This window comes from Pristis pectinata, chromosome 24 (assembly GCF_009764475.1).
Source record: "Pristis pectinata isolate sPriPec2 chromosome 24, sPriPec2.1.pri, whole genome shotgun sequence".
Classification (NCBI taxonomy): domain Eukaryota; kingdom Metazoa; phylum Chordata; class Chondrichthyes; order Rhinopristiformes; family Pristidae; genus Pristis; species Pristis pectinata.
This window is the reverse complement of record NC_067428.1, coordinates 4478936-4503684: the sequence shown is the minus strand read 5'-3', so window position 1 is coordinate 4503684 and position 24749 is coordinate 4478936. Positions and strand designations below refer to the sequence as shown.

General features: G+C 42.6%; 2 protein-coding genes across 2 annotated transcripts in view; one reads left to right on the top strand and one right to left on the bottom strand.

Moving 5' to 3' along the window:
* sirt6 (sirtuin 6) overlaps positions 1-17136 on the bottom strand; it is a 34799-nt gene extending 17663 nt beyond the window's left edge. Inside the window, exons 1-4 of the mRNA XM_052038145.1 lie at positions 16976-17136; positions 14360-14487; positions 8296-8478; positions 5308-5367 (exon numbers count right to left, since the gene is read on the bottom strand). Of these exons, the coding sequence (XP_051894105.1) occupies positions 5308-5367; positions 8296-8478; positions 14360-14487; positions 16976-17041 (437 nt within the window). The 5' untranslated portion in view covers positions 17042-17136. The remainder of the gene's footprint in view (positions 1-5307; positions 5368-8295; positions 8479-14359; positions 14488-16975) is intronic.
* Positions 17137-17365: 229 nt separating this feature from the next.
* The window catches only part of ankrd24 (ankyrin repeat domain 24), an 86589-nt gene continuing 79205 nt past the window's right edge, over positions 17366-24749 (top strand). The window contains exons 1-2 of the mRNA XM_052037809.1: positions 17366-18161; positions 23997-24081. Coding sequence (XP_051893769.1) covers positions 24046-24081 — 36 coding nt within the window. The 5' untranslated portion in view covers positions 17366-18161; positions 23997-24045. The remainder of the gene's footprint in view (positions 18162-23996; positions 24082-24749) is intronic.

Here is a 24749-nt window from a genome sequence, read left to right as displayed (position 1 = left end):
GACAAACTGGAGGTGCCCAGGGGAATTATAAAGGGAAGCAGCAAATCCATAAAGATGTTTCAAAACAAGGATGAGAATTTTAAAATCAAGGATTCAATTAACCGTAGAACCATAGAACAATACAGCACAATACAGGCCCTTTGGCCCACCATGTTGTGCCGACCTTCAAACCACTCCTAAGACTATCTAACTCCTTCCTCCCACATATCCCTCTATCTTAAATTCCTCCATATGCTTATCTAACAATCTCTTGAATTTGACCAACGTATCAGCCTCCACCACCACCCCAGGCAGTGCATTCCATACCCCAACCACTCTCTGGGTGAAAAACCTCCCTCTGACATCTCCCTTGAACTCTGCCACCACCCCCTCCCCCCCCCCCCCCCAATATTACCTTAAAGCCATGCCCTCTTGTATTGAGCACTGGTGCCCTGGGAAAGAGGCACTGGCTGTCCACTCTATCTATTCCTCTTAATATTTTGTATACCTCTATCATGTCTCCCCTCCCCTCATCCTCCTCCTCTTCAAAGAGTAAAGCCCTAGCTCCTTTAGTCTCTCCACATAATCCATACTCTCCAATCCAGGCAGCATCCTGGTAAATCTCCTCTGCACCCTCTCCAACGCCTCCACATCTTTCCTATAATGAGGCGACCAGAACTGGACACAGTACTCTAAGCGTGGTCTAACCAGAGTTTTGTAAAGCTGCATCATTACTTCACAGCTCTTAAACTCGATCCCACGACTTATGAAAGCTAACATCCCATAAGCTTTCTTAACTACCCTATCCACCTGTGTGGCGACTTTCAGTGATCTGTGGATATGAACCCCCAGATCCCTCTGCTCCCCTACACTGCCCAGAATCCTGCCATTTACCTTGTATTCAGCTTTGGAGTTTGTCCTTCCAAAGTGTACCACTTCACACTTCTCCAGATTGAACTCCATCTGCCACTTGTCAGCCCATCTCTGCATCCTATCAATATCCTTCTGTAAGCTTCGACGGCCCTCCACACTATCCACAACACCACCAACCTTTGTGTCATTTGCAAATTTGCTAACCCACCCTTCCACCCCCTCATCTAGGTCATTAATAAATATCACAAAAAGTAGAGGTCCCAGAACCGATCCTTGTGGGACACCACTAGTCACAGCCCTCCAATCCGAATGCACTCCCTCCACCACAACCCTCTGCTTTCTACAGGCAAGCCAATTCTGAATCCACACGGCCAAGCCTCCCTGGATCCCTTGGCCTCTGACCTTCTGAAGAAGCCTACCATGCGGAACCTTGTCAAACGCCTTACTAAAATCCATGTAGACTACATCTACTGCACTACCCTCATCAATCTTCCTGGTCACCTCCTCAAAGAACCCTATCAGGCTTGTGAGGCAAGATCTTCCCTTCACAAATCCATGCTGGCTGTCCCTAATCAGTCCATGATTCTCTAAATGATCATAGATCCTATCTCTTAGAATCCTTTCTAGCAGCTTACCCACCACAGACGTAAGGCTCACTGGTCTGTAATTCCCTGGACTCTCCCTACTACCTTTCTTGAATAAGGGGACAACATTCACCACCCTCCAATCCTCTGGTCCCATCCCCCTGGACAACGAGGACTCAAAGATCCTAGCCAACGGTTCAGCAATCTCCTCCCTGCGTCTAACGAAGCAGCCTGGGGAATATTCCATCAGGCCCCAGAGGCTTATCTGTCCTAATATTTTCTAACAGCTCCAACACATCCTCTCTCTTGATACCTACATACTCTAGAACATTACCCTTGCCAACACTATCTCATCATCAAGACCCCTCTCCTTGGTGAATACTGAAGAGAAGTATTCATTGAGAACCTCACCCACTTCCACAGCTTCCAGGCACTGCTTCTCACCTTTGTCTTTAATCGGACCTACCTTTACTCTCGTCATCCTTCTGCTCTTCACGTACGAGTAAAAAGCCTTGGGATTCTCCTTAACCCCACTCGCCAAAGCCTTTTCATGTCCCCTTCTCGCTCTCCTCAGCCCCTTCTTAAGTTCCCTCCTTGCTATTCTATATTCCTCACGAGCCCTGTCTGATCCTTGCTGCTTACACCTTATGTATGCTGCCTTCTTCTTCCTAACTAGTTTTTCCACCTCTCTTGTCACCCATGGTTCCTTCACCCTGCCATTCCTTCTCTGCCTCACCGGGACAAATTTATCCCTAACATCCTGCATGAGATCCCTGAACATCGACCACATCTCTATAGTACATTTCCCTTCAAATTTGTCATCCCAATTCACCCTCTCAAGTTCTCGCCTTATAGCCTCAATTCGCCTTTCCCCAATTAAATATCTTCCCGTCCTCTTTGCTCCTATCCCTGTCCATGTCAATTCTAAAGGTTATGGAGCAGTGGTCGCTGTTCCCCAAATGCTCACCCACCGAGAGATCTGTCACCTGACCCGGTTCATTACCTTAAACTAGATCTAATATGGCATTCCCTCTAGTCAACATACTGTGACAGGAATCCGTCTTGGACACACTTAACAAACTCCGTCCCATCTAAACCTTTGGCACTAAGCAGGTGCCAATCAATATTTGGGAAGTTGAAGTCTCCTGCTATAATAACCCTGTTATTTTTGCATCTCTCCAAAATCTGCCTCCCAATCTGCTCCTCAGTATCCCTACTGCTACTGGGGGGCCTATAGAATACTCCCAGTAGAGTAACTGCTCCTTTCTTGTTCCTAACTTCCACCCATAACTGAGAGTCAATACATGTCAATGTGCAGTTCTGAAGGCGGGTGGGACGGTCCAATATGGTAGAAATAGATAGTTTTGATTTCTCTGTTACAGAGATTAGAATAAGGGAGGACCAGCAGGCATGAGGTGGAATAGTCAAGGACAGGAGTTAAGAAAGGAAGAGATAAGTGTTTCAATAGTGTAGGAGAGAAAGGGGAGATTGATTTGGACAATGTTGCAAAGGTGAAAATCAGTGGTCTTACTGATGGAGTGGGTATGAGATCGGAAGTTTACCCCCGTCAGATCTGCTTCTGGCCACTTGTCACTCTCTATTCTAACTGCCCTTGCCAACAGTTCCCAGATGTCTCTTGGACAGCCCCAGTTCCTTGAAAAGAGTGCCCGTGATATCATCCAGCTTGTGCATTAGGAGCAGAACGAGGCTGGGACCAGGGACCATGTCCATGCTGGCCACCGCCCACCACCCTCCCCCCACCTCCGCCCAGTCCAGGTCCAGATCTAGATAGAGGAGAGTATGGGTCTATCACCATATAATACTGGAGTATGGAACTGGTGGACATAGTTCTTTCTTAAAATATAAACCTATTTATCTTTTATTTATTTTCCTGAATGGCTTGGATAAAACATGTTTCTCATGAGTGGTCTGTGGAAGTGGTTTGATCTGGCCCTCCCATGAAAATAGTTGTGTTTCATTGATGTAAATCTGATAGAAAAACAGCAAATGCTAGATTTTCAATTACTCTTCATCTGATTCCTGGCCTGCAGTAAATTACCAACACTCAAATAGGGTGCATCATCAAACCAATTTTCTTGTACATCATGATTTAGGCTGCAGATATTTCCAAAAACTGAAAGAATAACCTATTCTACTGGGTGGGAGCTGGTTTTGTTTCCCCTAGGTGTTTGATGAGAAGCTACATCAATGCTCTATTTTGCCTACCAACACAGAACCTGCAATTTCTCTCAGTGCCCAAATTCAACAAGGACCACTGAGGATAGATCGTCAGGTTTGGGAACAACTGCAAGCAATGATTACTCTGTTAGGGCCAGAGAATCATCTATAATTTATCATCTCCTCACTCAAGTCAGGCTGAGTTTATTGTCATGTGCACAAGTACGGTGAGGTACAGGTTCAATGAAAACCTGGTTGCAGCAGCATCACAGACGTGTAGGTACAGACAACACATGTAATATAAATTATACAAAAATTATACAAGGGTGGAGAGAGAGGAAAGAATAGACTACGTAAACAAGACTTTAGTGCAAAAAAAAAGATACCAGAGACAAATCTAAGGTAGTGCTAGAGGTGGTCTGTAGTGTTCCATTGCTAAGCTAGGGTTAGGTTTGTGCAGGTCTGCTCAAGAACCAGATGGTTGTAGAAAGTAGCTGTTTCGGAACCTGGTGGTGTGGGACTTCAGGTTCCGTACCTCCTGCCTGACAGGAGCAGTGAGAAGGCATGACCTGGATGGCGCGGGTGCTTGATATGCCGCTTTCTTGAGGCAGCGTTATCACGTAGATGCTGTCAATGGTGGGGAGGCTGTATTCACAACTGTCTGTAGCCTCGTGTTCCTGTGCATTGGATTTACCTTAACAGGCCATGATGCAAGTCAGGACAGTGCATCTGTACTCCTTCCTGTACCATTACCTCCCATGGCTACCAAGGACTTAACTCCGGCCTCCTACTTTTCATCAATATCTGGTCCCTCAGCAAATCACCTAAACAAACACACACAATGAAGTTCTACCTGTATGCTGATGATACCCATTCTTCATTATCACAATTTAGGGAGGTGGAGAGACAGATGAGTTTAAGGTAGTTCAAGCACACAGTTCTAAACTGGTCATCTCATTCAGTGATGTACATTGTTAACAACTGGGCTCTAGCACTTATCCCCATGGCATCCTACCAGTTGCAGCCTCTCAAATAGAAAATCACCTGCTTATTTGTTCTCCATTAAAAGCCAGCTGTTGCAGGGTCAGCCTACATCTGTCGATGACGTTGCCATGGAATAGCACATAGATAAGGGAGAGCAGTTGCTGAGGACAGATTCTTGGTGGGCCACAGGGTGTCGCTTTGCACAAGAAGAGCCAATATGTAGGTACTTTGGCTATGATTAGATTAACATGAAACTAGGTGAGGACAATGGAAAAAAGCTGTTTGTGAAACATAGTGTGGCGACAGCTTCAAAGGGATTAAAGGGGCTAGTGCAGAAATATCACTGAAGATGCCATCTGTAACGTCTGCGTCAGATTAGTAGATGGGAGCTAGCAGCTAACCCAAATAATGTGTGGTAGCACCAGTTCATCATTTGAAGATGTGCTCACTTAAATCCATCAAGACCCATTAAAAATTCCCACAAGCACTCTTCGATGTACTACAGTTAAACATTGGGAAGATCATACTATTTTAAACACGTTAGACACAGGACACCATTTAGTAAATTCTGATGAGCTTGTAATAATAGATTTTTCAGCAATCTCTTGAAACGAATCTTAAATAAATACAATGGTAAAACAAACAATTAATTTAACTTCAAGACAAGGCACAGCACAGACCTTGGTTTACAAAAACGTAGGAAACTTACTTGCCGCATTTGGTGCATTCTTCCACAAACATATTGCCGTGCAGCTCTGAAAGCTTGTCCCTGTGGATGAAAACCCAGTGAAAATCCATTGGTAATGCCATTTATGCACACTGAAGTGTCAGAATTTACTGCACAGAAACAGTACAACTAATGCACAGTTTACATTCTGCATGAGCCACTTTATATCCGACTCCATTGAAGTCAGCAGTGAACCCTTTCTCCCTAATGTACAAGCTGCCCCAAGTGCATTTTTACCATATTACTCAATTTACCGCAAGTATCACATTCTGGACACACTTGTTTCTCCCAAATTCCTCATCTCGGTTGTGAGAGTTTATGGTATCGAGCTTTGGATTCATTGCTGCTCCATTGGGCAGGCCGCATCATTTACAGCAACAAACAATCTGTTGGAGAAACTCCGCAGGTCGAGCAGCATCTGTGGTGGGAAAGGAACAGTCAATGTTCCTTTCCCCGTGAAACCCTGTGCCAGGACCGATCGTGGAGTGGGAAGTTAGCCAGTATAAAGAGGAAGGGGGAGTGGTGAGACAGAGGGGAAGGTGATAAGTAGACTGAAGATGGGTGAAGGATGACAGGCAGATGTAGCCAGGTAGGGGAGGGGTGGAATTGAGAGACAGAGGCAGGTGGATGATAGGTGGAGGCAGTTGGAGATAGGTGGGGGAAGGGTGGGTGAAGACTGGAGACAGCTGCTGGAGGGAGGTAAGTAGGAACACAAAGGGCACCTGTGGTGGAAAATAGTAAAGAAGGAAGGTGAAAATGGGAACCATTAGGGGGAGGGAAGCAGAGGGAATCAGATGAGCTGGGGGTTGGGGGGGTGGTGGGGGATCTGGGAGGACTGAAGGTGGATCGGAAGGAGGGGGAAGATTGAAACATTGGAGGGAAGGGTTCCCCGAAATTGGAAAGTTCAATGTTCATATCATTGGGTTGTAGACCACCCAGGTGGAATATGATGTGTGGTTCCTCTAGATTGTCTTGGGCCTCACCCTGGCAGTAGAGAAGGCCGAGGACGGCCAGGTCTGGGTGGGAATGGGAGGGGAAGTTGAAGTGGCGTGCAACTGGGAGCTCAGGATGGTCACCGATTTTATTTTTGTTTGCTTCCACCCATCAGCCACCTAACTTGTGCCTCCCAATTCAATCCCTCCTCCTCCCTTACATGGCTCCATCTGTCAGTCATCCTTCACCTATCCTCAGTCTACCAATCACCTCCTGGCCCCCGTCTCACCACCCCCCCCCCTCCTCTTTATACTGGCTACCTTCCCTCTCCACTCTCAGTCCTGATGCAAGATTTCGATGAAACGCTGACAATTCCTTTCCCCCGACAAATACTGCTGAACTCGCCGAGTTCCTCCAGCAGATTGTTTGTTGCTCCAGATTCCAGCATCGGCAGTCTCGTGTGTCCACATCATTTGTATGTTTTGCATCCTGAAACAGACATGCTGCTCCAAACTCCATCATGGCAACAGATCACCAGGTGGATAGAGGAAACAATTCACGGATGTTCTCAAATTGTAACATCACTACAGACTCCTGGGAGTCCCTGGCATATAGTTGCTCAAAATAAAGGAGCATTTGGGATACATTGAGAACATCAATTTAATTTGTCAGGGGCACACAGATGTCAGCTTAAATGGTCGAAGCAGTGTGTCCACCACCCAACCCATCAATCATTTGTTGTCCTGGTTGTGGCAGAGTCTGTGGGGTCCACACTGGCCTCTTTAGCCATTTCAGAGCCCATAGAGCTTGGAATGGAAGTGAGTCATTCTCAACTCAGGCTGCTTAATTTTGTCAAAAAATTTAGCAATACTTTAATTTTGATGTCAATTAAATTAATAATTGGTGGTAACCTATTATGGCTAGCTTTTCAGATGTGACAAATGTAGTTAGCGAAGACTGTAGACATTTATAAATCGGCAAATGGCAAAAGTAAATAAAATAACTGACACGCAAGGAATATATAAAATGCTGCTGCGACTAGACGGGTAGCTGATATATCTGGAAGGGGTCATGCATTTGGAAAAGTTTGGAAACCTCTATTCCAGAGGAATAAAAATGAAAAGCGGAAAAAATATGTAAATATATAAATTATTGTGTAAACTATATATTAGCACCATACAACTCTGGTCTCCATATCACAAAGAATGATGGAGAAATAGTATCCATATCACAGAAATGAAGAAACCACCAATGAATATGAAAGGTGATTACATTTGACAATAAACAGGCACTTTTGACTAATAAAGAGAAGGCTGACAGGTGTTTACTGGAAGTCTTTAAGATTGTGATTTGATAAGATATATTTAAGGAATATGTTTCCTGTTGGAGGTGTTCAAAACCAGGGTCATGAATACAAGACAGCACTAATAAATGCAGAGTCTGATTCTTCTTAATATTTTTTTAAACTCAGTGCGATGAGCTTGCGGAACTTGTTACCACATGAAGTAGCTGAGGCAGATAACAGATTCACTTAGAGGGGAGCTGGATAAGTAGATAAGGGAGTAAGCATCGAAGGGATATACTGATATGATGAGATCAAGAGGAGTGGGAGAGGATCTGCGCAGCGTTGTGCCAAATGGTCTGTTTCTGTGTTGTAATTTCCATATCCTAGCGAAACCCAAACTGGGTGGTGATGAGCTGGTTATTGGTAAGTGACACTTGACAGCATTTCTGTGGTTAATGCAGTTGAGTTTTTAAACAATGATGACACCTGGAAATTGGTAATCGGCTGTGGTAATTTCACAATGCAACGGGCAGATGGATCGTTGAAGGTGGTCACTGCCTGGCAAGTAACATTTGTGCCACTTGTCACATGTCCAAATGGATATGTGTCTAAATCCATATAAATGATATTTACCACTGTCAATATGAACACCGTAACAGAAAAGTGAGACATTAAATGACTTAAAGATGTGTAAGTCAATAAAAAGAACATTTGAACTGGCTGCAGAATAGAACAAAAGCAAGAGAGCCTACCTGGGAAAACCTGACCGTACATGAAGCCCATCCACGTTCTGACTGATCACGTACTTCACAATGCCAACCCTCTGAAGTGCCACCAGTGCCATATGAGTCTTGGAAGGCTTGGCTTCTTCAAAGGTGGTGTCAAACTTGGGCTCCAGGCCCTGTTCCTCCATCGTCCAAACGCCACGTGGTCCTCTGTCAACAGCAGCATTGAATAGTTTACAAATGGGGCTTGCAAGGTTGCACGTTGTAGCTACTTGTGAGGTTCCCAATGGAACAAGTACTGCACTGTGATACACTCAAAACATAGTATCACCAAATCAGCGACATTCATTGAATTTTATTCATCTGCTTTCAAACTACATTTGCTTTTATAGCAAAGGCTCTGGGTTTTTGATACAGTCATTGTATCAGAGTCAAAGCAGGTGTTGCTCAGATAAGGATTGTCCTCACATGCACGCTGAGGAGTGGTGATCTGCAAGCAGATCTACGTCACAATCACATCCAAATGCGCCAAACCTGTAAACCAATCCTGATGTGTCAGCAGAGGCAACTGCTACCAGCTTGACTTGCAATGTGCTGGCTATACTCTGACAGCTACATTGATTAAAGTTTTGGAGTCTATTTTGCATTGTGGTACATTAATGGTGCTTTCCACACTGGCCTGCCAGCCTGTCCCTGTGCTGTCTCCTGAGAACTATTCTCTGCCATTTCTGCAGTGGAGTGGCAAATGGATATGGGAACAGAAGTGCACAAATTTCTGATGGTATTGCTAGCCATTAAAAATGCAAACAAAGGCCTAATTTCTAGGCAAGAATTGAAAAGCAGAAATGCTACATTTTAGCTAGGTCACACTTAGAGAACAGTGCTAGGTTGAGACTTCCATATTACAGTCACTGGAGAAGGTGCAGAAATGATTCACATGTAATATACCCAAACTGAAAGAATATATTTATTTAGAGTTAGGCTGAACAGACTGTGGCTCTTCTCTCTAGAAAGGACTGATGGGTGACCTTAGCAACCTTTGAACATGGTTTCATAGGCTATGTGCCAAGATGTTTCTACTTGTGAGGGAGACCCAAAAACAAAATATTAAATAGTAACCAATAGGAACACCTTTATCTGAACTGGTAAGAATGAGGAACAGTTGAGGTGAAAGGTACACATGCATTTAATAGGAATCAGATAAGCATGAGGGAGAAAGAAGAGTATTTATCCATGAAGTGGGAAGATGTTCAGAGCATAAACACAGCCTGTTGTTTCAAAGAACAATGAATTGGTGCTATCCAATGCAAATTCTAAAAATGGACACTTTATTCAACCAAACACTGATCATTTGCCCATCATAATTTATCAGTTCCAATTAGATTCATATCCTCCTGTGGGAGAACCTAGAGCTAAGGTCACTATTTAAAAATAAGGGGTTGGTCCATCAAAGACAGATGAGGTGAAATTATTTCTCTCAGAGAAATCTTTGGAACTTTCTTCTTCAAAGGAGGGGAGAGCAGAGTCTCTGAATTTTTTTAATGCATAGTTAGATAGATTCTTGACAAGGAAGGGGCCATTATGCAGAAATGGCAGAGAACAGTTCTCAGGAGACAGTGCAGGGACAGGAGCATAGCCATTACTGGCAAAATCCCGAGTGAGTAGGTAACAGCTGAAATTAACAAAAGAGCAATGTGAATAAAAGCACATTCATGCACTACTTCATCCTGTGCAGCCGACATGATCACAGATCTAAAGCTGGGGTATAACTGCTGCTTTGCAAGATCTTGAGAACATCAGATTCAAGATGCAAGATCCAGAAGAAGCACTGTGCCACCTACTGGGTTAAATTTAACAAGGCACAGCACTGTTTGTTTTTATTCTGAAATACTTTAAGTCGCTCCTTCAACTACCGTGGGCAGGCACGGTAGTGTAGCAGTTAGTGTAACGCTATTACAGCGCCAGCGACCCAGGTTCAATTCCGGCTGCTGTCTGTAAGGTGTTTGTACGTTCTCCCTGTGTCTGCGTGGGTTTCCTCCTGGTGCTCCGGTTTCCTCCCACATTCCAAAGATGTATGGGCTAGGAAGTTATGTTGGCGCCAGAAGCGTGGTGACACTTGCGGGCTGCCCCAGAACAATCTACGCAAAAGATGTATTTCACTGTGTGTTTCGATGTACATGTGACTAAGATATCTTATCTTACCTTATGATAATCTAGTGAACCATCAACTTATTTGCTACTTTGCCTGCATTATAAGGGAAGGATGCGAGTTTCAGCAGACCAAAGTGAACACAGTTCTACTGCCACCTAGGCTCTTGCGGTTTGTGACTTAGCATTTGTTTGCTGGGAAGTGGGTAGCAGACTCCACAAACTATCTTGGAGAAATTCACTGCACTATCTATAGACATCTGGAGAGAACTGCTGGCACTCAGAAAACAGAACAAGCCTGACACTGTTTTTCTCCTATCTACTCAACAATCTGAAAACAACATCTTGCATTTACATAGCCCTTTAAACATAGTGAAACATTCCATGGTACCAAGTAAATGTACTTACATAACTAAGCAATTATGTGTTACCAAAATTTGACACTGAGACAGATTATGGAGATATTCGCGTAACCTCGGTCAAACAGTCAGATTTCAAAGGAACATTCTGGCGGAGGAAAGAACTTTGTGGAGGAAATTTCAGCGACTCATCAGCTGAAAGCAAGGTCATTAAATCAACAGTGTGCAAGCAGCTAAAGATGGAGAAAACTTCAGAAGTTTGTAGATTTGTGCAAGTCGAATTTGAGTTTATTGTCATATGCACAAGTACATATATGCGCAGGTGCAATGAAAAGCTTACTTGCAGCAGCATCACAGGCACATAGCATCAGATACACAACATTCACAAGAAAATTATACATAAATTATACAAAAATTACACTGGAAATGAAAGTTATATTGGACAAGGTCACAGAGATGAAGAGAGCAAAGTTATGAAGGGAGATGAGAATTTTAAACTTTGAAATATTACTTAAATGGAAGCCAGTGTGGATCAGCAAAGGCAGTGGTGTTAAGCAGAACTTGGTACAAGTTAGGACACAGGCTGCTGGATCTTGGATGAGCTTATTTATGGAAACATTTCTCAAATCTGTAAACATGACATAAGAAATGAAGGCAGAAATTCTTCAGCCTCTTGGACAGATTTAAACCATTTACGAGATTTATCAGGTAGTGTAATTCTCAACCTTGCTGCGAATGATAATTGCTTTGATAGAGACGAGCCATAATTGGTTTGTAGGTCAGCCTTTCTTTCATAACTTCTGGGGTGTAATTTTCAACTATTCGAAACTTCCATTGTTTAAATTGAATCATTCCACGTCCATGAGCAGTACGAATCAAGGGTTCCTTGATGTTGACATAACGAAATCCCAATATTACTCAATATGTCACTCAAAATTACATGAGTGACAAATTAATCTCAATACTAATGACTGGTAAAAAAAGACAGTATTTTATGGGAGACTTAATTGTTTGTACTTTAACACAAGGGGTCTAGGGAATAAAAGTGATGATGAACTGAGGGCACAGATGTACATTTGGGAGTTTGGCATATTATTACTAAAATGTGGTTCAAAATGGGCTGATGTAACAGATGAACATTCTTGGTATAGGGTTTTGAGATGAGATAGACAGGGCAGTAAAATAAGGCGCAGCTTTATAAACTAAGGAAACAATTACAGCTGACATGAGGGGTGATATATGAGAAAGATCAATAAACGAGGCCACCTTGGTTGAATTACACAACAAAAAGGAGCAACCACAATGATAGGAATAAACTATTCCTCCCTAATATTTAGGGAGAGGTAGTCAAGCAATTATGTAGAAGTAAATATCCAAGCTATGTGAAAATAATAAATTAATGAGAATTTCAACCACCCCAACATCAATAGGAACAGTAGCATAGAATGGGCATAGAAGAAACTTAATTCTTGAAATGCATCAAGAATTATTTTGATCAGTATACAGCAAGCCCAACAAGAGAGGGGGCAATACAAGACAATGTTAGGGAAGGAACATTGGTAAGTGGAAATGGTGATGATGGGAGCAATGTTGTGCTGTATGATTAGAAAGGAGTTATATTTAGCATGGTTATGAAAAAGGACTAAAGGTAGACCGGAGAAGAAGTTCTAAATTAGAGCAGGGTTAATTTTACTTCGCTGAAACACTATTTACTACAAGTGGAAATAGGTCCTTGAAGTAAAATCTGTCAGAGCAATGGGAGGCATTTAAGGTTGAACTAATGAAGGTTCAGAACAAGAATGTACCCATTACGAGGGGGAGAATTCCCAATTCTAAACCCATGGATGACAAAAAATGTACACGGCAGAACAAAGTGAAAAGGTGCTGAAAGCTCAATGTGGTAAAAAAAATCTGGAGGTGAAGGTGCATGGGTGAAATTAAGTAAGAATTTAGAAAGGCAAAGAGGGTGCATGAGCAATGTTGGCAGGCAAATTTTAAGGACCCTGAGATATTCTATAAATGCACAAAGAGGATTAGAAAGTGAATTCTATTCAGAAATTAAGGAGCTTGATTATGGATGCTGAACATGTGTGAAGTTCTGAATGAATATTTTGCATTTATCTTCACCAGAGGTAGATTTAGATAGGCATTTAAGTTGAAGAGGAAGAATGGGAAATATTGGAAATGATAAACATAGAGTGAGATGACGCAGTATGGATTCTAGCATCGTTAAAAGAGAATAGATTGCATCTTGCAGTGCCTGTCTACAAATCCCTGAAAGCAATTCAGCAATGGAAAATTGGCTTTTATTTTTCATAGAAATAATAGCAGGGAGGCTGCATTGGAAGATGTTAGGCCACAGCTTGAGTATTGTGTACAGTTCTGGTCATCAAATAATAGCGCTATGCTATACAGAGTGTTGAGAAGATTCACAAGGATGTTGTTAGTGCTAGAGATTTACTGCTATGAGGGGAAACTGTTTAGGCTGGGGGTGCTTTCAATGGAACAAATGAGACTGAATTGAAATGCAAATTAAGAAAATAACCAGAAATAATAAAAAAATAAACCCCATTTCTCTTTGCAGAAATAAGAATGACAGAGTAAGACATTGTTAATTGGTAAAAGAATTAGAGAGAAGATGTGAAAAAAAAAATTCTGTTCAATTAGTGTGTGGGGATGGTGTCTGGAACTCACTACCCAATAGAGTGGAGGAGATAGAAACCCTCAGCACATTTTTAAAAAGTATTGGAATGCATACTTAATCAGCTGTAATCTTCAAATCTCTAGACCTAGAACTGGGAAATGGAATTGGCCTGGTTTATTAATGACTGGATACAAAGTGGTGAATGACATCCCTTTATGTGTAAATTCTATAGGAGGATCCCAAACACTGAGAAAACACTACATGACCTAATGATCAATTTCCAAATGACCCCACTCCCTCAGCCCCTCCCTGGTCAGATGTACGTAAGTCACAAAATTATACTCTGCCAGTTATTGGTTGTTTAAATAAAAGTGACTGCCCATTTGTTACCAAGGATAAATTCACTGGATGTTTACTATCTTCTACACTTACAGAAAATGTTTACTATTTTCTGTAAGTTAATAAGGCCAAGTGATTGTCATGGTATTCTCATAGAGCTCACATTTATAGAACACCTTTGATACAGTAAACCACCCCAAGGCATTTGAAAATCATTATTATATTAAAACAGTGGCAAAGCAATATTGGGAAGGATAATTAAAAGCTTGATGAAAGAGCTTAGCTTATGAAGGATCTTACAAAGTTGAAGAAGTTGGAAAGCGGAGGTCAGGGAATTTACAGCATGGAAAACAATAGTGCGTCAAAATGAGGGGAAATTTACAACAGGGCAAAAGAACAGAGAGCTTAGTGAGAGCAGTGGTGGCAGCGAGAGAAGACTGAAACAGGGCAAAGCCAGGAAGGGATTTAAATACTAATATAAACAGTATTCATGCTATATAAAGACAGTCACTGCACATTTTAGACAGATACAACATTAAGGTGGAACATGCAGATGTAGGGCACTTGTTCAAAATGAGTTTTACAAGCTAAGGTAAAATACCTGAAGTCAGGAATTCCTGACGACGTGCTGATCCCAGCTCCAGTGTGCACCACCAAATACGAGGCATTACGTACTAGATCAGCCAGTTCCAACACCTTCCTCTCTAGTTCCTCAGGAGGGTCAAAATTCTGTAACATGAAGAATGCAATTTGGTTTCAATCCAACGCTTGACAAGTGGCTTTGAAGACCTGCACTTTCTTCAATCCCAGGTCTTGATAAAGTTAAAGCAAATGGTAAACGTCAGTTTGGATCAGTTGGGAGCAATGTTGCCCAATAGCAAGTGATGCGAGTTCAACCGTCCTCTGGGATTTAAACCCACAATCTAGACAGGTACTTTAGTACAGTGTTGAAGGTGCACTGCAGGTTCAGAGGTGTAAATCAAAAACTGCAGATGCTGGAAATCTGAAATAAAAACAGAAAATGCTGGAAACACTCAGCAGGTCAGACAGCATCTGCAGAAGGAGAAACAGAGTTAATATTTCAGGTTGAAGAGCCTTCATCACAACTGGAAAAGTGAGAAAACAAGTTAGTTTGAGGTTGCAGAGAGGGTGGTGCGTGGATGGACATAATGGGAAATAAGGTGAAGTCAGGATTGCATGGTTGATAAGCTGTTGATGAAAGCATCTGGTTGATAGGTTAATGAGGACAGTTAGAGAGAAAGAAGAAACACAAAGAGAAATGTAAAAGCTACACAATGTGGAGCTGTAGGAAATGCCCAGCATTGTACCAGAACTCACCAGTTCTGCTGTATGTCATCCATCCATCCATAATATTGACTCAGTTTTTCTCTCTCTCTCTAATAGCACAGCCTGGCATGCTGGGCACTTCCTACAGCTTTGCATTTCACATGTTTTACATGACCCTTTTAACTTTTTTTCTCTCTCCTTTTCTGTCTTCATTAACCCCATCAACAGATTGTCACAGCAACCGTGGCTTCTTCCTTTCAGTGATATTCCCTTTGTGCCAGCCATCACTCCCACCCTCTCCGGAAATGAATTTAACTTTTTTCCCATTTTTACTGTTCTGACAAAGGCTGTTCGAGCTGAGACGTCAATTGTTTCTCTTTCCACAGATGTTGCCTGACCTGCCAAGTGCTTCCAGCATTTTCTATTTGCAGTTTTGTAGGTGTTTTTTTTACCTTGATAACCTAATAAACCCAAGCCTATCTTAGAGGAATTCCAATAGATTAGAACTCCTGAGATAGGGACCATGAAGCCACCAAATACACATCATTTAGTCATTCATTCATTTACTTATTTAAGCTTTTATGAGGAGGAAGTTGGGGAATACATCATTTGCTGTGTATACCCTAATGACAGGCAAAAATTCAGAAATAACCCATTAGTTGAAAAGTATTTTGGGTTATCTGAAGCAGTGAAAGTGCCACATAAAGCTTTTTCCAAATAGTTTTCTCACAATAAGCACAATTTCATCATTTCCAGATAAAGGGAGAAAGCAGATTCCCTGTTCAAAGATGCTGCAACTCAGCAGTCTTTTGCAGGATGGCTGTGGACCGACTCTTCTGCAGTTGAATGGGTTTGGTCCTCTTTCCATGAACACTCACTATTTGTACCCTTAATATAATTCAGGTGAATAGCTTAAATGGCAATACAAAACAGACAATAATACTAATTTGACAATGTCACTTAGTAAGACCTTGAAGGGAAGGAAACTGAGAAACATATTCCACTGGTAGCAGAAAATGCTTAAAGCATGGAGCAGAGAACAAAATACAAACACGATTGGGACATATAGGCCTCTGAACCTGTCCTACCGTTTAACAAAATAATGGCTGGTCTGCAACCTCAGATCCACATTCTTACTTATTTCTTGTGTAAGTTCATTCACAATTCATAGTGAAGAAATTTCCCCTCATCACAGTGTTGATTGGATACCACGACCACGAGACCAAGAGCATTCTCTCTAATTCTAACCTCTCCAATTAGAGGAAGGCATCTGACCAACTACCCCTCATATTATACCTCTCATCCTTCTAAGCATTAGACAATACAAATACTTTCTACCCAACAAAAATAAAAAAAAAGCAGATGTTGGAAAATGAATTCAAGAAACAGTCAATGTTTTGGTTCTGTGACGCTAAATATTGCAGACCAAAAAAAAGTGTCACAGACCCAAATCATTGACTGTTTCTCTTTCCACAGATGCTGCTCGACCTGTTGAGTTTTCCCAACATTTTCTGTTCCGATTCCTTTCCATCCAAACTTATCCCAGGAATTATTCAAAGCAAATACACACCTTCTCAGGTCAGGGGACTACCCCAGGCGCAGCCTCGCCAACGACCTACATAAATGCAGCACATTCTCAGGCCAACAGATTACTTGCCCGCTTGCTGGACCTGCCTGTTAACTCTGTGTGAGCGGGGGCTAAGGATTCCCAAACCTCCCCGAGTGGCAGCACCTTCTGATCTCTCTCCGCCGCACCTTATCCAGGACACGGATACACCCTGCAGACAGCGGGGGCCCACGCCATGGCCCTCGCTGGCCCGGGGGGGGCCTGGGCTAGGGGCGGGACCGGCTCGGTTCCCCTTCTCATCCGGGCCCAGCGCTACTCGAGCCCGATGCGGGAGAAGCCGGGCGGCGGCGCGACCTCCCTTACCTCGGGCAGGCCGCACTTCCCCTTGTGCTCGTAGTGGGACAGCCCCGCCGCGTAGTTGACCGACATGGCCCGGGGGAGAGGCAGCGGGCCCGGAGACGCGCACACACCGAGGCCGAGAGCGACGCCACACCACGCACGGCTGCCCCCCCCCCCCCCCGACGTCGCGCGAACGCGCACGGCGGCTCCCTGGCGTCGCGCGGGCGCGCACGCAGCTGCCGCCCCAACCGCGGGCCGGGCACGGGGGGTGTCCGCGCCGGTGGCTTTACCCCAGCGGCCGGGCTGTTGGGTCTGTGTCGGGGACAGAGCAGGTTACAAAACCTGTCGTGGGGACAGGCAGGAAACAGGCTGGATGGAGGGGGACAGGTTACGGCCTGTGGCAGGGACAGATGGGCCACAGGCCGAGGACAGGAACGGGCCATGGACCGGGACAGGACAGGACAGGCCGAGGACAGGAACGGGCCATGGACCGGGACAGGACAGGCCACAGGCCGAGGACAGGAGTGGGCCATGGACCGGGACAGGACAGGCCACAGGCCGAGGACAGGAACGGGCCATGGACCAGTACAGGACAGGACAGGACACAGGCCGAGGACAGGAACGAGCCATGGACCAGTACAGTACAGGACAGGACACAGGCCGAGGACAGGAACGGGCCATGGACCAGTACAGTACAGGACAGGACAGGACACAGGCCGAGGACAGGAACGAGCCATGGACCAGTACAGTACAGGACAGGACAGGACACAGGCCGAGGACAGGAACGGGCCATCTTCGGAACAAGCAGACCGCAGGCTGGATAGGAACAGATAGGTCACAACTCGACTCAGGGACAGGGCACAGACATTTGACGAGAACAGACTGTGGCCCGGGATTAGAACAGGAAGAGGCATTGGGGGGTTGGAGGAGGTAATTGGGGCAGTTGTGTCATTATAGTCTTTGAAAGAACCATTTAAACAGTTCCTTTTTCTTTGAAAGTATTTAAATAGTTCCCCAACAAAGGACTGCCATAAATCTCCGGACTTTTACCAGTGCCTATTGTACCATTGTCTATACTGACATAACAACAATAGAGACACACATATTTGTACATGTGGAAAACCTAGGATACACAAGCGAGCATCTTTAATGAAATTGTGTCCACCCTGAACAGAGACATAAACATCATGGAGGAATATTTCTGGCAGTGGTAAGGCAAATTTCCCAGAAAACAATAGTCACTATTATTAACAGGACAAAAGCACTCTGAACTTGTCTATTTGTAGCAACACTGTTGGATCTCACTCTGCTCAAAACTATATCTGAGTGACACTGCTAATCTTTAAAGGCCACCTTAGGAAGGTAGCTGGCAAGATACAGTCAGTCTTATTCAGAAACTAGCAAGTACTGACTGGGGAGCATCTGCATCAGTTTTAAAGACATCAGTGATAGATCATGTAATCTGAGTACTGTGTGCTGATATGGACCAAATGTAGCCATGCCTGACCTCAAATGTACTTTAACATCCTAATTGCCTCCCCTATTTGTTCATCGTGATGCTCCCACCCTTTGTAAAATCCAGTGATGTGAGGAAAGTAAGCAGTCCTTACCTCATAGGACCTCACCCCTCCCAATTTGAAGCCATGCCAGCCCTTCTGGGTCTACCCAATCAATCTCAGCAACAGTTTCAACCCCAGTAACATTTGGAAAGCTAAATGAAATGCACAAGAAATCACAAGCAATCATTTAGTAAAAGATCCAAAGTAGAAGGTCAATTTGACCTTCCATGCATGTTATGGGCATCTCTGAAAAATGTGCTATAGCTAGATCATGGTTGACTACTTGAAGCTCAAACAGAAGGAAAACTGCTCCAGTATTGGAACAGACAGTGGAAGACATAACTGATCGGATGTCGGATGCACGATCATTGAGATTGTAGCAACACAATTGCTGATATAGTTATCTGGCTTACACATGTAAATGTTAAATTATAGTTGTTCTGCAAGTCCAGCAGCCGTATGGAAGGAAACTGTCCCTTCACTAACCAGGCTGTGAGGTAAAACAACCCAAGATCTACTGGTGCTGATGGAACCAAGATGTGAAAGTCTTCATGTTGAGAGTGTAATATAGATACATAGTCTGAACCAGTTATTTATTAAGGGTGGAGCATTGTGCAATGGGGACAGGGTGGTAGAGGGTCTTTATTTTGTAGCTTAAGTGAATGAGTCAATGATGACTTGGAGCTCGGCCTCTGAATGTGCACGTACACAATAGACTTCTTGGTACTGTAGCTTGATTGAAGTTGTGGTGTCATTTGCCTGGAGTAGAGGTAATATGGTATCCCAGTCATTCTGTAGCTTAGTTCCACTTTAATGTGAAGCTTGTTGGAAATGAGGTGCAAGACTGCAGTAAGAAAAATTGAGAAAAGTTTTGGAGCAATAACATATCTGAGCTTGACTCCGATCTGCACTGCAGCTGGGTTATTGGTGGAACTCTTGGTTCAAATCATGGCTCACATGCCATTGTGTAGTCAGAATAGAAAGGAGACAAATTTCTGAGAACTGCCAGATTTGAGGAGGACTCTCCACAGCCCTTCTTGGGTTGGCAAAGTAAAAGGCTTTAGTGGGTCAAAAATTGGCATATAGAGCAGTTGATGCTGCTCCCTAGATGGAGATACTGCAGATGTTGGAATCTGGAGCAACATACAAACTGCTGAAGCAGGTCGGGCAGCATCCGTGGAGGGAAATGTTTCAGGTTGAAACCTTTCATCTGGACTCAGCAGTTTTTTACAGCATAAATGTGATGTGGGTTTCTGCCTCTTTCAGGCTGTATGTTGCAGAGGCCTTGAACACTGGCAGCAGCTTACCTGTTGTAAAAATACCAATATCTTCTAACAATTTTATCTCAAATTCTCTTTGATATTTTCTTCTGAGTTGTGCTTGAAAGATGAATTATTATTCCCCACCCCAGCGAGTGGTGCAGGAAGATTGGAGAACTGCTAAGTTGCTTAAAGAGGAAAGATGCAGTAAAGTGAGTATTGATAGGTCAGTTACCTTCTCAAAAAAATCTAGCTTCTGCTTCCAGCCACTGAGCCAGTTATTAATTTAGTTTGCCACTCTCCTTTGGATACCGTTTGCTATTGATTTCTTGACATCTGGGACATTGGTATTGGTTTATTATTGTCACTTGTACTGAGGTACAGTGAAAAACTTGTCTTGCATACCAATTGTACAGGTCAATTCATTACACAGTGCAGTTACATTGGGTTAGTACAGAGTGCATTGATGTAATAAAGGTAAAAACAATAACAGTACAGAGTAAAGTGTCACAGCAACAGAGAAAGTGCAGTGCAATAAGGTGCAAGGTCACAACAAAGTAGATAGTGAGGTCATAGTCCATCTCATTGTCATAGGCCTTGCGATGGTCCACCTTAACTACATTAAACCAATGTTCTCATCAGTTCTCCCTGTTACCTTCTCAAAAAAAATCAATTAAGGTTATCTTCCCTTCACAACTCCATGTGGACTAACCTGTGATGTTCTGAAGGAAAATTCGTACTGTTACTCAGAATTAGAATACAGGCCATCTCTGGGTAATGATTGGGTTCCGTTTTCACAGATATCCAAAGGTCAAGTTTGTCCATCATTTAGAAAGTACAAAAAAAATCATCACTATGGTAACCATACCTCCACAGTATTGTAATAAATGGCTTCTATACTAAAATCAGATAGAGAAAGAGCGAAAACTACTTCTGTCGCTTGTAGAAGCAAGTGTATGTTTGTATGTTGGATATTTGAGTTTAATAATATGAGAGCTTGTTTGTACATATGGTGTCCATAAATCGAGCTTTGGTAACCTGGGAATGGCCTGTAATTTGTCCATGACCAAGATTAAACTAATTGACCTATCCATACTCACTTTATTCCTTCCTCCCTCTTTAACCAAGAATACAGCTTTTGGCACCCTTCCCTGGACTGTGCAGTTATAAATTATCTCCAGACACAACTCAGGAGCAAATATCAAATGGAACTTGGTGTCATGATGTTAAGATATATTAGGTACTAGAAGAAGTGACTAAAATCTTGGATGAAGAGTTAGTTTTTATGAAATATTTTAAAGGAAGAGGATGGGGTGCTTAATCTGGAATGAATGAAAAAGAATTGTGCCTGAAATGGAGGAGTGCAAGGTTTCCCAATGTAGCACTGAGGGAGACCAGAGACGAGGAGGGTCAGTGCCATAGAAGTTGCTGAAAATTGTTAACAAACTAATTCAGAAATGTTAACAAACTAATTCAGAAAGTGGGAGTTGCTGTCCGTGTGCTTTTGGAATCCAGTACCCGCTGCCTTTTAAATGTGTATCTTGGTCACCATTATTCCCATTGTCTGAAGCAAAGCAATGTAACTCTAGGCACTTTGTTGTTGAGCTCATCTTGTCTCACCCGCAGCTTCAGCTCATTGGTTCAGATAGCTATATTTAGAGTGCAACCTGTTGCTGTTGATTGGTCCTTCACTTGTCATTCAATAGGAGGTATCAGGCTACATGAAGTGACATGAGGCAATGTGCCCTCAGTTGCAGTTCCACAGAGACAAAATATAACAGTTAAAACATGTTGTCTTGCTGATGAATTCATAAAAATGGCCAGCTGCTATCAAGGTACATAAAGGAAATATCGCATGTTGGACTACAGGTAAGTTTTACCTGCAACATTTCCAGTAGCTATTCAGTACCAGTGAGAATATTGAGTTGTTAGTGAACTTGCTGGAAAAGGTATTAGCACACTTCCTTAGTTTGAGGCAATTAATTGTTCTTTGGTGATGTTCTTTGAACTGGGATCTTTTAATGCACTGTCTTGTTCTCAAATTTCAGAGACTGTATAGGTGATAATAGATTATTGCTGTGAGTTGATGCTGGAATCCAAACCAAGCATTGGTTCTCAGCTTGGCTCCGGGATAGCATTCTGTCAGAAAATTGTCACATTCTAGGGAACTGAGTACAAAAATCAAGGCTGACACTTCAATGCAGTATTTTTCAGGGGCCATTTTTCAGATGAAGCATTAAACTGAGACCGTGTCTGTTCTCTCAAGTAGACAAAAAAATCCCATGAGATTACTTATCAAATGGGCAGGGATATTAACACTGGAGTCCTGACCAATATTTATTCCTCAGTCAGCATCACCAAATTAAGTTATCTGGTAATTAACACATTACTGTTTATGGGATCTTTCTGTACACAAATGGTCTGCCATGTGTTCTAACATGCAACTAATTCATGAAAAGTGCTATGTAAACTGAAATCTAACTGAGGGGTACTTGCGTTAATGTACAGAATAATGGGTAAATGGGAGGAATATACTGGTTGGAATCTAGTTGAGGGTTCAATTGTTTACATCTAGAATAAGAAACACAAACATAGTTTAATGGGACCAATACACTTTTTCTATGTTCTAGGAGTCTGTGAAAGAACAAAGTATTTTATAGAAATATAGTATAGTTACAAGTGTTGTATTATCACTTTGTTATTTAAAATTAGCAACAATGGTATTCAATGCAATAGTCTGTTGAGTACAAGTACATTAGAGCTCCCCCAATGATCCAACCTGCCATGTCAGGTTCAGCCACACTACAGGGACTAGTAGAGAAAGTCACTCCACTTACTATTCCTGGCAGCCTGGAGGCCTGGCAATTGTAATTTAGCATAGCAAGGGTGAAGAAAGAGGACAGCAAATCAAAAATGGAAAAAAAAACAGCAACTAGCTGTAAATAACTTTCTCAGTGTAACAGCTATATCTATTTGTACCTTTGCCTCTTTCTTCCTGACATTGGGACATTATTGTTTCAAAGGTTGCAATGACTCCTAATGAATTTCAATCAACTTCAAAACCTTGAATGCCAGTCTTGGAGAAGTTCTGCTCCTTTCTGACAAAGTGTCTTTGACCTGAGACTTAACTCTGTTTCTCCTTCCACAGACGCTTTCTGACCTGCTGAGTGTTTCCAGCATTTTCTGAATTTGTTACTGTAGGAACCTAATAGATAAAATATAAACCTAACTAATTCATAAATGTCCTTGAGGGAAGGGAACCTATTCCCTTCTTCCTTTATCCAACTCCAATTCTACAGTATATAGTTAACTCTGAAAGTTCTCTAAAATGACTTAGTAAACCAATCAGTTATGAAACAACTGTGAAACGTTGCAAGGCCTTGAAGAAGAATGCCCAATATGTTTCCAGGGCAATGCCAGTGGCCTAGTTGCGACTTACTGCTCTGACACTTTACAAAACAATCAGGCCTTGATTTGATTGCTACTACAGAGCCAATGAAGGTATGTGTGGCTGCAGGAACAGCCCACAGTTGAATGTGCAAGTGAGTATGGGTTGTGGGTATCATGCCGATCAATTTTCTTAAGTGGCTGTTAGTTGCCTTTAAGCAATTATTGTTAGGCAGGCTGTTCAAATTCAGAGGGCAGCAAGTTTTGGAAGGTTACACAGCTGTGGCATGCATTAAGTGTCAGCAAGCTATTCAGCTATGAAGGGTAGTGAATATGCTGGCTAGCTAATGTGAATGACATTGCAGTTAATCTTTACCCAGCATCCGCACACGTTGCATCAATAGGGACCACTGCGTAGCAATTAATAGCAATTACTCTGATTCACGTGTCTTCTCAGGATGAGCACATATCGTTAATAATTTCATAAAGCAATCATGCGTACCTTATATTCTAATTTGTAATCAATATATTATAAGAATGATGTTTGTTGCAAATAAAACAGAATAGAAAATGAGCAATCGATGCCTTGTGTATATTGCAAAGAAATTGATTCTGCATGTATAATAGTTAGTTGTGCCTCCTGCACATTTGTGCTTTTATAACTGATCACTTGTATGTATTAATGAGTTTATTGACCTCCCCAGCAGGGTATATTAAAGTCATCACTGCCCATTTAAATAAGGAAAATGTAGTTAGTGTCAACTGAATTATTAAAATGCAATCGCTACAGCTTCTGATGTCTGGGATCCTGACTGTTTCTGTTTTTTTCACACTTGCCAGATCATAGAATCCCAAAGATAGGCAGGAGTTGGGCCAAAGCCCTCAAAAAATGAAGAGTTTAAAAGCGAAATTCAAGAAAAGTGAGGTGAGTGTGTTCATTTTCTCAGCCCACCATCTGTTGACACTGAAGTTGCAAATTGAAAGAGGGTTAAATATGACACTACTTACACTGCTTCCATAGAAACTACAGAGGGAATGCAAGCTGCTTTGATGGCACCAGCTTACTTTCTGCTGCTAACAATCTGCCTTTCTTTGAATAATGAATTTTAATTGCATGTATTTTAAATTTTACTTTCTCACTTTCACCATTAGCTTAGTTGAGAATCTTGTGTTTATGAAGTCTATTGTTTTCCAAGTGAATATTTTTCTTTCCCTTTACAATATCCACTTGTCAGGTCCTAGAGTCACTGACTTGTTCCAGGTTCATCAGCTAACTTTTCACTTCATTCCTGCCTGTAAGCCCTGTTGGTGGGTGAGGTGACAGCTCCTATAGAGCAAACATCTACAGGGCTTGATCCATTTCTTACCATATACCCAAGCATGGATTCCTTAAGTTCATAAAAATCAGAGGTGGGAACCTTGCTGATTTCCTGAACAATTCCCTTATCCCAACCTACCAATCTGTGACCTTTAGACCAACTGTAGCAGTCCCTCTAAAGCTTCAGATGAGATTAGCCAACTGCACACCATCCTGAGCCTTCACAATATCATCCAGGTTCCCAGCAAGCTTGGTAGGAGGAATGCTAGGGTTAT